This window comes from Drosophila subobscura, chromosome A (assembly GCF_008121235.1).
Source record: "Drosophila subobscura isolate 14011-0131.10 chromosome A, UCBerk_Dsub_1.0, whole genome shotgun sequence".
Classification (NCBI taxonomy): domain Eukaryota; kingdom Metazoa; phylum Arthropoda; class Insecta; order Diptera; family Drosophilidae; genus Drosophila; species Drosophila subobscura.
Window position 1 is genome coordinate 8,839,953 of NC_048530.1, and position 12,716 is coordinate 8,852,668.

A 12,716-nucleotide genomic window follows, 5' to 3' on the forward strand; every position below is an offset into this window, starting at 1 on the left:
AAGGCAATCGAATGGCAGAAGCAACCTGGGGCCTCGTTTGCTAGAAGCTGCCGACCGAGCAGTCAGCGCAGACAGCTGGCAGAGGGCAGCTGGCAGCGGGCAGCGGGCGATAATAAAAGAATCGAGCAATCGAAGAATTAAAGAATTAGAGAATTGAACATGTGGCTACAGACTACAGACAACGATCCGATGCGATCCGACTATGGGATACCTGTCTGCCATGCACACCAAAATACTTATATTCCTTGTTCCCTCCATGTATTCTCGAGGAAGTCAACATATGTATTTTCCATAATGCAAAACGAATCAAATCTACCCAGGTGGTGTCCCAGCAAAAGGTATCACAAACAATTGTTGAGCAACTAAGGAATATACTTGGCTTTCTTGCATGTGCCGCGCTGCCGCGCTACGTCAAGTGGTCTTCACTTGTGACTAATTATTGTCGAGGCAGACAATAGTCTTCTCTCTCCCATATACCCCACGGGGCTCCACTTGCCATGCTCTGCCTAAATGTAGTAAATAGTACATTTTCAGGCAAGGCATATCGAAAATGAAAATAGAAAACGGCAAACAAATAAACAATAAAGAGGCAACAGCAGGAACAGATACGGATATGGACAACAGGCAAATCAAACGAACCGTTTATTTAAGTATTTTTATGTGCACATGTTCGGATCGAGCCCAGCCAACGCGAACTCTGCAGACCCTTGCTTAGCCCCTGGGGTAGTGTAGATAAAGGTCTGTGAAAGTGGGAAATCGTTGACAGAGATGATTCTCTGTATAATAAAGTTCAAAGAACAAACACTCTTAGGTGAGTGTTATCCTACGTTGTAGCCTACCTTTCCGACCTACCGATCTGCAAGGTTCCCTTCAAATATTGATATTTTCCTGCCTCTCTTCATTCTATGGATCTCGATTTGGAACAATTCATCACAGTAATCAAGTGAACCCCACCTCATTACGTACGTGAATTTTGCATTTTTGCATCGAACGCGCGGCGAATATATTAGTAATTTCATTTAATGTCTCTTGTCTGTAGCCTCAGCAGCAGAGAGCGGATATGGCATGGCCAAAGACAATACAGTAGCAAGATGTTATTCACGGCCCATACATTGCCATATGCAAGAGCCAATGTTTTTGCAAGCGACGCAATGTAAATATATTAAGCATATTCGTGATATGTTCTATTGCTTACGTGTAAAATAGCTAACATAATTTGTGTATGGTACAGAGAGAAACTTGTTTACTGCTTTGAACCACTGCAAACATGTAAATAATTATATTGGCACAACGCACGCTGAATACCCTAATGATAATTACTGGAATGTGAAATTATGTTTAATATATAGACATATACAAAAAAGTATGTGCTCATTATATGCGTACATTATATGGCAAATAAATATGTAGCTTATAAAGGATATATGAATGTACAATGTAGGAGTGGCAAATTCTAAAGTATATTAGAAAAACTCAAAAAAGCAGGCGGCTCTCGAATGCATGAATGCAAATTCAGTGGTGCCTTTTGAACGCTGTCATGTGGATTTTAAAAATATATTTAAGCGAGCCTGGAGCCTTGACGTTGACTGAAGCAGCAGCAGAGCAGTCAACAACTTCGCTGCCTACTCACTTATGTCGATAAAAATACGAATCAGGCCAATTATAATTACTGGTTATTTATTCGACGTGAATCAGTTTGTGTATAAGAGGGGCTGAGAAGAGTTTTAAATATTCCAAGACTTTTCAGAGAGCTGAAAGGATGCCGCGAGTCATCAAGGGTATTGCTGATTTTGATTTGAAAACTTTGTCGGTTTTTCGGCTTTTATTTGGCCCAGCCCAGCAGATATGCAGATAGATTTACTCACAGATACAGCAGCATATGCAGATATTCGGATTCAGAATCTATTTTGGTTTTTATCTGGCTGCCTTTCATTATAAATAGTTGGGCTGCCTAGATAATCACTCAGCGATGCGTCAGGCTTTGCAACAGACACTGTCTCTGCCGATTTTCTATTTGCTGGCATATCACATGGATAACGCGACCCTATCAGCCTATCAGACAGTTTCTCTTATCATTAGAGATTTATGTCCATTTTTAGTTTTTCAGCCAAAAACTCGTCAAAGAAATCCAAAAGGAATTTTAAAGAAATTTACTCTCAGTTTGTTTCTGGCTTATAAACTCCATTAAATAATAATTTGATATTAAGTTCCACTGTGATTCCACTTGATTAGTTCCCAAATAAATGGCAAACTGTCAAAAGAAATATCACAATTTTGTTTCTATAAAACTTTCTCTCCACTCAAATCTGGTAATGGACAAACACAATTAAAACGAGAAGGAACGTTGTGAGACGCGTTTTTACGCGACACAGCTTTTGTACCCGGTACTCAAAGACTACTCGAATTCAACATTTTACAAATTTTGACTAGTCACTGTAGTCTGGATGCAAAACTTGGTTGCCCTAGCTATAGTCTCTGAGAACTAGCCGACAGACAAGACAAACCGACTGACGGACGGACAGACGGACAGACATATGTAAATGGCTGTATTGACTTGGCGTTTCCTTCCACTTTCGAGCAAAAATACAATACACCCCATTTAATTCTCGAGTAGCGGGTATGAATACACGCACACATAGGCACTTCTGAACATCAATTATTATTAAGTAAGACATGACACCAATCTAGCAAGTTTACCTAACTTTATACATTCTGTTAGCATGTCAGCATGTGAGCGACTATCTACACACTTGGGCTTTTCTGTGAGCTCACATCGTTCACACACATCTACCACCCCACGAACGAAGCGTGAAATACAATTTAAGAAAACGCTCACATGCCAAGCAATAAGCTTTCATGTCTTCTTCGTGCTCTTTTGAGCACCTCGGGTGTCCCTCAAGTGTCGACTCCTTCAGACCAGTCGGGACCACTTTCTTAGCTTTCATCCTGGGTCTTAGGGTACGAAAAAACTTACCTGGTGGAGATTGAAAAGACTCTTTTTCTTCTATCGAAAGCCATCACCTTAACGTGTTATTAAAAATGAGATTTCGATCGAAAGGTTCTGAAAACGTTTTAAATAATTAAAACATTCAATAGTTTTATGCTGTCGACCAAAGGTCATGGCTAGCTATAGATACAGCAAAAGCGTAATCATGCAAATCGTCGACTTAAACAAAAAAAATTAAAAACCACTTCCTGAGTCGCTTTAAAATTTTTATTTGAAGTAAGTAATATTTTCTGACAGTAACAAGATACATTTTCCATTCCCCCCTTCTTCAATTACTTAAAAAAAGTATTTTCCTTGGTAAAATAATTTGATTTTCATTTCTTGTTCTAGAATCTTTCATTCTTAATAAGTTTTTTTCTAGTGTGCATACATAGTAATCACCGACGTTGCAGTAATAATTATAATCGGAGTAACAATCGCGATAAAAAAATACAATGATGATTACTATCGGGTAAATATAGAGATAACAACAAACCGAAATCGAGTCAAGGAAAATGGGTGAAAACATTGTTTTTGTAATTGTTTACTTCACTTCCTATTTTTATTTTTGTAAAATATTCAGTTTCCTAAGGTTTTTGTTTTTGTTTTTGCTTTTGCTTTTACTGCAATTATTTTTTTTATGCTCCTCTTGACTTGTCACGTTTTGTGTTGTTTTTAGCAAGACAATATGATTCAAATTCTGCTAAATAATATCACTATAAACGTTTTCATACTTTCTCTTATCATTCCTTTTAGTTTTATTTCCCGCATACATATCTACATATGTGTGTATAGGCATAAGACATACATATATTAAACAAATCGCATTTCCCATATCCGAATTGTGGCATCAAACCCACTTTTTCTTCTAAACATGGGAATGCAAAAATGTATAATGAATTATGGTTTTTTTTTGTTGTTTTGGCATTTGAAAGCTTAATATTTCCCTGACGGTCAGCCTAAGCCACAAAGTGTTAAAGGCCGATTGGTAGCTGGGGGAAATTACGTGTAACATATTTAAGTTGTGTGAAAAAAGCAAGCTTACCTCCGACAAAAAAAACATTCAAAAAAATACACTTTTTCGAACATTTTTCAAAAATCATTTGGTTTATAGAAAAAAAGCCATAATTCATCAATTTTGTTAGCCTTAAGATAAAAAAAGTTAGATTTTGTTGCGTAGTGTATTTCTGATATTATTATTTTCTAGTTGCTGTTTGACTCGTTATTGCAGAGTGTGTATATAATGTATATAGTTATTATCGTGTGTTTATTCATACATATGTATATATACATATACATATACATATATATTTGTTATATATATTTATAAAATTATATATAATGCATGTATATAAGTATGTAAAATATTGCTTGTGAAACGTTTAACTTGACATTCATGTGGTTTGTCAACGGCGGTGGAAAGAAACTCATATGCATCTGAATGAGCATCTGTGGATCTGTATCTGGATCTGGATCTGGGTCTAGATCTGGGTCTGAGGATCCACCTCCCTCGCCTTTCCATTGTAAATTATTAGAAATATTCCCATAGCCGGTATTACAATTGACTTGATTCGTTCCAATCCCAAAAAAATACCTTGCTCTTGCAGGTTTACTCTTTCTGAATTATCTTTTTCAGTTTTGTTTTCTTGTTTTTGTTGTTGTTGCTGTTACTTATTTTTTGTGTTCACAATTGTTATGCAGTATCATTTTTCTGGTTTTGGTGTTCAACTATGCATCTGTGTATTTTTAATTGTACATCAGTGTCTGTGTGTTGGTGTGTCTGTGTGTTGGTGTGTTGGTGTGTTGGTGTGTGTTGTGGGTGCGCGTGATTCACTCAGTGTTATTTACAGTTTGATATTGCTTTTATTTTCGAGTTTCTTGACCTCTCCTTAAAAAAAAACTACAACGTGAAAACTGCCTTTCCCCGTCATACTCATAGTATATTCCATTGTCATATAATAGTTTTTGTTAATTTTTGTATACTTTTTTTGTGGCAATTTTTTCAATTTGCTAGACTACAGACACATTGTTTTGTCAGCTATATCACTTTCGAATTATTTAATTATTGATTAGGCTTTTTTAAGTTTCATTTTGTTTGTCATTGTATTAACATACTCGTGTATAAACGAGTACTCTACTCGTACAAGTGTGAGTTTGTGATAGTGCGTTTTTTTCGTATTATTTTTATCGAAGAATTTCAGTGAGGTTTACAGAAGCGTTATTGTATTTTTTTTTTGTCTTTAGCTTTTGCTATACAGTGTATACTGTTTAGAGTATTTTTCAGTTTAAGTCATAAATATATACACATACATGTCTGCATATGCATGTGTGTGCGTGTATGCGTAGGTGTGTTTTGGGGGGAGGAGTTTTAGGTTAGTTGCATGGCATATTATTTTTATTTAGTTTAATTTTACGTCCGAATAAATAGAGTTCAAAGAAGTTACGGAAACATAGACAAATAGTTGGGAAAAGATAAGATAAGTAAGGTTACAATTTTGATCGATTCCAGAATGCAATGCAATGCGAAACAGAAACAGAAACAGAAACAGAATTAACGAAACGAAAGAAAAAGAACCGGAAACGGAAACGGAAACGTAAGCGGAGACCAGAGAGGAAAGAATCTTATATAGAGAGTAGTGTATGGTGGCTAGAGCTAATGTGTGAGTATTAAGAGTGGAATACTTATGTCACACTCGAGTGCGTAAGTAAGCAGATGTGATCGGCAGGCCCCGCCTATATAGATATTTATCGGAATAGTTAGAAGGGGTTAACTGGTTTATTAAAATCAATGCAATAATAAAGCTGAACCGCATATAGAATAGAAATTAAATCGTATGATGGATTTTTTGTTTTGTTTTTTGTCGATTTCTTCTGTTATATTCTGCTCCCCACTATTTTGTTCATTTTACTTCTCCGATGACTGCTGCTCGTTCTCGTTCTCGTGGAGTAGTAATTGTATATACATATATATACATATATAGATATGGTGGATATATATATTGTATATATGTTCATGCTGGATGTGGCTTTATCGAGTTTTTGTTTGTTCCTAGCTGAGACTGTGCGTTGTTCGATTGGTTTATTTATCATTTATTGATGTCGCATTTCTCAGATGTTTCTATCAGCCAGCGGCTGGCTCTATTGTCAGTGTGTTTGTCGTGTTATTTTTGTATCTGTTGTGTCTGTGGTTGTTATTGTTGTTAACAGAAATCAAGGCAAAGCAGGTAATAGAGAGAGTGACAGAGAGAGAGAGAGAGAGAGAAAGATAGTTAAAGAGAGAGAGAGAGAGAGAGAAATAGAGAGAGGGAGCAAATAAAAGCAATTATGCCTTTTAATATGCAACACTTCTTGAACTCCTCGCTGCTCAAAATCGGGCAAGGACCAATTACAGTGCGATTCATAGCTGTAGAGCCACTGATGAAACTTCTTCCCCATTGGTAGGCATTAAAAGCACTGCCTCTCTCTGAAGGGAGTCTTTGTAAGAAAGAGCGAGAGACAGAGAGACAGAGAGAGAGGGAGACATAGATACTGAGAGGGAGGAGTGAGACTTTGGGGTAGCAGCTGGTCGCACTATGCACCTATCTGTAAATGTTTCCATTTATATTTCGGCATGTCCGTGACTAAACGTCTCCTTGTTATTCGTTTTTCGTCTTAATTTGAATCTATTCAATTACTTTCCCCCCCATCCTTCCTCCTAACCACCCCATCCCCTTCGCTGTTCATACTGTCCTGCCGTACATGTACATATGAATACGTACATACATATGTACATATATATTGTGGTGTATATAGTCGCCGCTGCTTAAGTATAAGAGACTTTAATTACTGCTCCAATTACTGTCGGAATTCGTTAAGTTCATTTAGTTGTAGTTGCGATTATTCGCTTCGTAAATGTTTCTCGACTGCTGCACTCGCTGAAGTGCACGCAATTGATTTGTAGGCTTAGCTCGGCTACAATTATTGTTAGTATAACTATGCTGATTTATTCGTATTCGCACTTTATTTACTCGTAATTGGTGTATGCTTCGAAAAAAGATCTGCGCCTCTTCCACATTTAAAGTTAAATATATTTTACTTTTACGTTTTACTGTAGGCTATGAACTGCGCTTGGACTACATCACGATTTTCTATATTTTTGTTTTCTTTTTGTATTCTTGTGTATATTTAAAAATTTTATATTCATTATCGTTTCTCGCCCCGTTTTCTGGTTTTCTTTGTATGTTTGTCATTCAGTTATCCATTTTCGTTATGCATATGCATGTAAAAAAATTATTATCATCTTCAATGCCTCAACTGTCGCGCTTAATCGGAAAACAGGAATCGGTAGTCGGATATCGTGAATCGTGATCGTGATCGTGAATCGTGAATCGGCAATCGAGAAAAGCGTAGGGAACAATTTTGGTTAAGGGGGAGTCAAGTCTCCTCCGGCTATAGCTTTCTGGTTTCGGTCTTAATGTTGATTTAATATGCGCCTTTTTTTTTTTGGGTTGAAATCGGATCTGTTTTTGTGGGTCACGGTTAGCGGTTTAACCACCACCTAAACTTAACGCCTGAACTATACGTGGATCAGCTTTACTACCCTCACGAAATTCTTCTAATGTTAATTTTCCATCATGATTCTTATCCATCTGATCGAAGATCTTGTCCACACGCTTCTGCGGCGTGTTCTCGTCCTCCGATTGCGGCTGCTGGCCCTGTGAAGAGATAGATATACACACACACATATGTAGAGAGCGTACCCGTGATGGCCCCCTGATATCCCCTGATCTTATTGCCCAAATCGTCTCCACTTACCACCATCTGGTAGATTGCATCCACAATGTTGTACATCTCCTCGCGCGTTATGTACCCATCGTTGTCCACGTCATAGAGACGGAATGCCCCTGTTACAAAATAGAACCAAGAGATGTACCTCAGTATAGGAATTTCATCGAAGAAAAGGCAGGTGCAGGCCATTTAGTTGGCCAAGTTGGCTATGTCCAACTTACATTGCAGTTTCTCGTCCAGATTCCCCTTTGATGTAACGGAAAGGGCGCGTATGAACTCCTCAAACTCAATGGAGCCATCCTGACAGATATGTAAAGAAAATAAAGAGAAGCAGAGAGATATGCACACATGCACAGACGATGGTTGAGCTCCAGATAAAGAATGCGTGAGAAAGGAGGAAGGGAGCAGGAAGGGAGGAGGGCCAAAACCGTAAAGTCAGCGCTTAAAAAAATGGATGTATGATTCACGGGTGGACAAGCAGGACAGGTCGTTAACCTGACCCTAAAATCTTTACATTTTTGTGGCTGTCTCAGTTTTGTTGTTTGTTGGCCAAGTCGGAAAATCAAACAAGATGGAGGGGGAATTTGTGGGATGCCTTGAACTGGTCGGTACTCACATTGTTTTCATCGAAGACCCGAAAGACGAGCGAAGCAAATTTACTCGGATCGCCTTGTGGAAAAAACTGTTTGTAAATTTTGATGAAGCCCTGGAAGAAGTCGAAGAGTGGAAGAAAGAACAGAAACCGGGAGAGAGAGACAGAAATATAAATATGAACATGATTAGATACATATTAAGATGAAGCAATTGGATTCATGATTGAAAGATGCACTAAAGCGTCATTACTTAAAGCAAAAGCAACTGCAGCAGCCAAGGCAGCAGCACTTTGCCTTCTGCTAAGTATGGGTGTGCCCCAAAATATTGGCTCCAATCGAGGGTGCTTCGAAGAGTGGGCACAAAAATGAAGCTAGTCAACCAGTTGACACTTGTATGTAGATGATCCAGTCATCCTGGCGTACTTACCTGTTCTGTTAGAAGGCCATTGGGGCAGTCTTTGAGGAATCCTTTATGCCTGCACACCGTAAGAATGGGAAGTAATCATGAATTGTAACACATTTTCCATCAGCACATTTTCCATGCACATTTTCCGCACTCACCATTGCCGTATTTCCTTCTCTGTGACTGCAAAAACAAACAACAAAAACACAATCAGAACAATCGAAATGAATGAAAATTGCACAGAGAATTTGTTATTTGCAATTGCAAATGTGTAGATGAGGTGAGTTGTGTTATTTACGCAATGAACAGCACACAAATCGCAAGTGAGCGGACAAGTTGGACAAGAGTTGAGGGAATTAACAATTCGAATTAACAATAAATTGCGGCTTAAGGCTGTGGGACAACTGTCAGCTGACCGACAGAAACAATTGATAACTTACTCAGGTGAAAAGGTTTTCGAAATAATTGTTAGCTGTCTCACATTAGAGTCCATCCCGCTTTCATCAATAACAAATCGATCTACCCCTCAGCTGCTGAGACAAAGCTGTATGAAAATGTTGAATTTATTCTGGCAAATTCCACTTTCCAGCTTCAGCTATGTTTATGCATAACAATTGCGTTGTTTTCTTATTGCTGGTATTTTTCTGCACAAAATGAGTCTGGTCATTGCCGACGGCCATTGGCATTGGGGATTAGACTACCCATTGCCAGCCTGGCCTAAAGGCCGCTTACAAAACGCGTTAAGCATTGCTCTACCAGGATACCTTTGGCCCCGGAAATGGTGCACCACTCCCACAATCCCTAGGCAGGGAGCGAAACAAAATATTAAAACATAATTCACGCAAAATGACACACATTGGGATTGGTTTTATGGAGAGCATCCCATAAGGGAGTGGCAGGAGGACTGCCACAATGGGCAGAACTGTGTGCTGGATAATACCCCAAGGAATCTGGAGTTGTGGATGAGACTGTAACTGAAGCAATTGACTGAATGGCTGCCATTTATCTACAGCGGCCACTGACATTATTCATATGGATCTCCCTGGTCTCCTTTTTTCCTGCTCTCTACTTCTCCCAACCACTTTGATAAGCCACCTACACGCTTTGCATTTTAATTAGCCAGAACGCCAGTTCTCCCCACTGGAATTCCCCCTGCATACTCTTCACTGCATCTTTCCTTTCGCTTTTCCCTTTCCCAGGGGCATTGGCAATTCAATGAAGTCCAGAATTGTAAAGACCAAAATGCCCAGAAGTGATTGGTAATCGATAACCTTGCTACAGATAAAGAAATGGACAGAAGTATTCTTGTGTACGCCCCACAATGCCTCTAAATTCCACTGGTGTGTGGCATGTGAGAATATAAAAGTAGCTATTGAAGGGACAGGGGGCAGCCATTGTGTGTGCGCTCTTTACTATCTTTGGGATTGCCTGTAAATAAAGTTTACATTGCTCGCACGACTTCTTGCCATCAGTGTCAGACGCCACAGCCACAAGAGAAGAGAAGAGAAGAGAAGAGTGCAGTCCGCCCTTTGTTGCACACCACGCAAACGGAACCAGTCCCGACACACTGCCACATAAATGCTGTCCCATTTCCACACGAGAAAGCTTGCTTCACAGAATTAATACACAGTTCGATGGATGTCTCCCGAGTTCCAGACAATTAAATGGATAGCTCCAGAGAATCGGAAAATATACTGTGTATGTATGTGGGGGATATGCCACTCAATTGCTGGAAATGTATAACGCATTCATACTTTCTTTCGTGCCTACCTTTTCCGGACGGCAATCATCTAGACAGGGGACTGACTGCGTCATATGAAATATTTGCTTAATATGTAGCTACACACACGATTCAATGCTGCAATTGGTCTACACTAAAGACTAACCGAATCGACCCGATGCGAATCCAAAACATTTCTTGTACAATTAAATCCCTTACTCAGCTAATTCCTAATCACAGAGTTCAGGGAACGCAAACAACACGTGCTCCGGGGACTTCCATTTACTGTTTGGCCACCAGCTCTTGTCTGCCATGTCACCGAAACTAATATATATTTTCTGGCTATTTATTTATTTACTCCATTGGCTTGGCTGGCCGCTCTGTGCAGATAGAACTAGTCTAACGGCCAATTGACTGGCATGTCACTGGTCAGGACAAATATTATTCAAACTCAGACAAAGGACGCAGGACGCAGGACGCAGGACATGCGTACAGCGGGCAAAAGACTAAGATTCTCCCTTGGACACGGTTATAAATTGAGTCCTTAGCTGATTCATTTGTTTTGCCTGGCCAAACAAAGGCTCCGTCCGACGGCAGCTGTTGCTGCTTTCTGCCAAGGCACACACATACGACGCGACATTCAACACAAGTTGGGGCTGTATACTCGAAAAAGAGGATTTCAATTGCAAGAGGACCACCATGAATTCCATTCCCGGCTGGCGCTGTTCCCCGTTCCCTTCCAGTGCAGTCAACTATCAGTGTCTGGCGAAGGGAAGACAAACAAATTGAGAGAAAAGCCATTCAGAAATGATGAAAACTTTCGCAGCATTCAGTCAACACTCTGTTCCACAGTACCAAAAAGTCAGCCCATCTTCTCGTTGCCTTTCTTGGCGATGTGGCCTCAAATACCCACCGGTAATTATTCTTATGACCCACGTGGAGCACCCGGCCAGCGCTAGTCCCCGAAGCAGTTTACTTTGGGAAAGGAATGGAAATGGGAAAAAACGTCAAGCAATTATCTAAAAACTTTCGGGTCTCAAAAAGTTCTTGACTTGCATTGTCAGGGAGAAAAAAATGGCAGAACAGAAAAGAGTACAGCGAAAAAAAGGCTCAGCACTGTAAACTAGCTAAATGAATAGAAAATCTCCCGCTTAGCAGTGGCAGAACAAGTAGCAGTGGAGGTTACCCTGAAAGGTGCAAACAAATTACAAAATAAAGATTGGAAACAGATTCGTATCTCAAGAGTTGTTCGATTGGTTCGTTTGTTCAGTGACTTCGTTGGCGTTTTACTGCGACTGATGAGTCAGCTTAGGCAGGAGGGCGATGTGAAAACACTTTTGAATTATGCATTTGCCTGGCAGATACAAAGATATAACTTTCTGCCACTTTCCGTAGATTGATTAATAGCCAGACGCGGACCAGGCGACTCCGGCTCCAGCAAATACGTAAACAATAACAAATCAAAATAAGAAATGCCAACCGGAGACCGCAATGCTTTCGTTCGCCTAAATGGTATCGCAAAATAAGCAAACGAATAAGCAAGCAATGTGAATTATAGCAACAAAATCTCAGCGTAGATGGAGGCTTCAAATAGTGATTAATTCTGGGCTAGATGTACAAGTAGAAGTTTCATATTTTTCAATATTTTCGCCACATCTCTCTCTCTCTCTCGATCTGTCTTCTTAAACCAACTGGTCGTTGCAGCCATTCTCCACCACTGGAGGTCAAACAATGCACGAGGCAGAGCAAATTGAATGCACTTTAATACTATAATAAATTCTCCTTGAGGCAGAGTTTGTCAATGAGAGAGCTTAGCTAGCCACTTAAAATCTGAGTTCCATCCGCTTGGCAAAACGACAGACAGACAGACAGACAGACAGACGAATTTTTAAAGCGAATACACATTTGGTTGAATTCGAGGATTTTGTTCGTGTTCGTAAAAGCCGCTTTACAGGTAAACAAACCCCACTTTATAAACAAATCGATTCATAGTTAGATGCGTTTTCATAGGCAGATATACATACATACAAATGTGCATAGTTTCGATGCAAGCAAGTACTTACAATATGTATCCGTTGTTAAGCGATCGATGGTATCCTGTTTCAACTTGGAGCTCTTTTTTCCCATGTTGTATTTGTTGCAGCACTCTTCGCTAGTTTCTGTTCTTGTTACTTTGTTTGTTGCTGTTGCACTTGACTCCTATTGCTTTTTATTGGAAAACTAAAAGTTTTTGTTGCCCAACTTTAT

General features: G+C 39.5%; 1 protein-coding gene across 1 annotated transcript; it reads right to left on the reverse strand.

The window, feature by feature from the left end:
- Nucleotides 1-7,205: 7,205 nt before the first annotated feature.
- Nucleotides 7,206-12,716, reverse strand: LOC117895061 (frequenin-1). Its single transcript, XM_034802444.1, has 7 exons — nt 12,533-12,716; nt 8,908-8,932; nt 8,774-8,822; nt 8,370-8,459; nt 7,975-8,053; nt 7,781-7,869; nt 7,206-7,680 (listed from the first exon to the last, which is right to left on the reverse strand). Exons 1-7 carry the CDS (start codon nt 12,594-12,596, stop codon nt 7,513-7,515), a joined length of 564 nt encoding a protein of 187 aa, XP_034658335.1. The 5' UTR covers nt 12,597-12,716; the 3' UTR covers nt 7,206-7,512.

Bases quoted from the DNA above. Each gene is read 5' to 3' on its own strand.
- LOC117895061 (XM_034802444.1), bottom strand. From the start codon at position 12,596: ATGGGAAAAAAGAGCTCCAAGTTGAAACAGGATACCATCGATCGCTTA. The intron at 8,054-8,369 runs GTGAGTACCGAC...CATATCTGTCAG, and splicing joins GGGTCTTCGATGAAAACAAT to GATGGCTCCATTGAGTTTGA. The intron at 7,681-7,780 runs GTAAGTGGAGAC...ATCTCTTCACAG, and splicing joins ATGCAATCTACCAGATGGTG to GGCCAGCAGCCGCAATCGGA.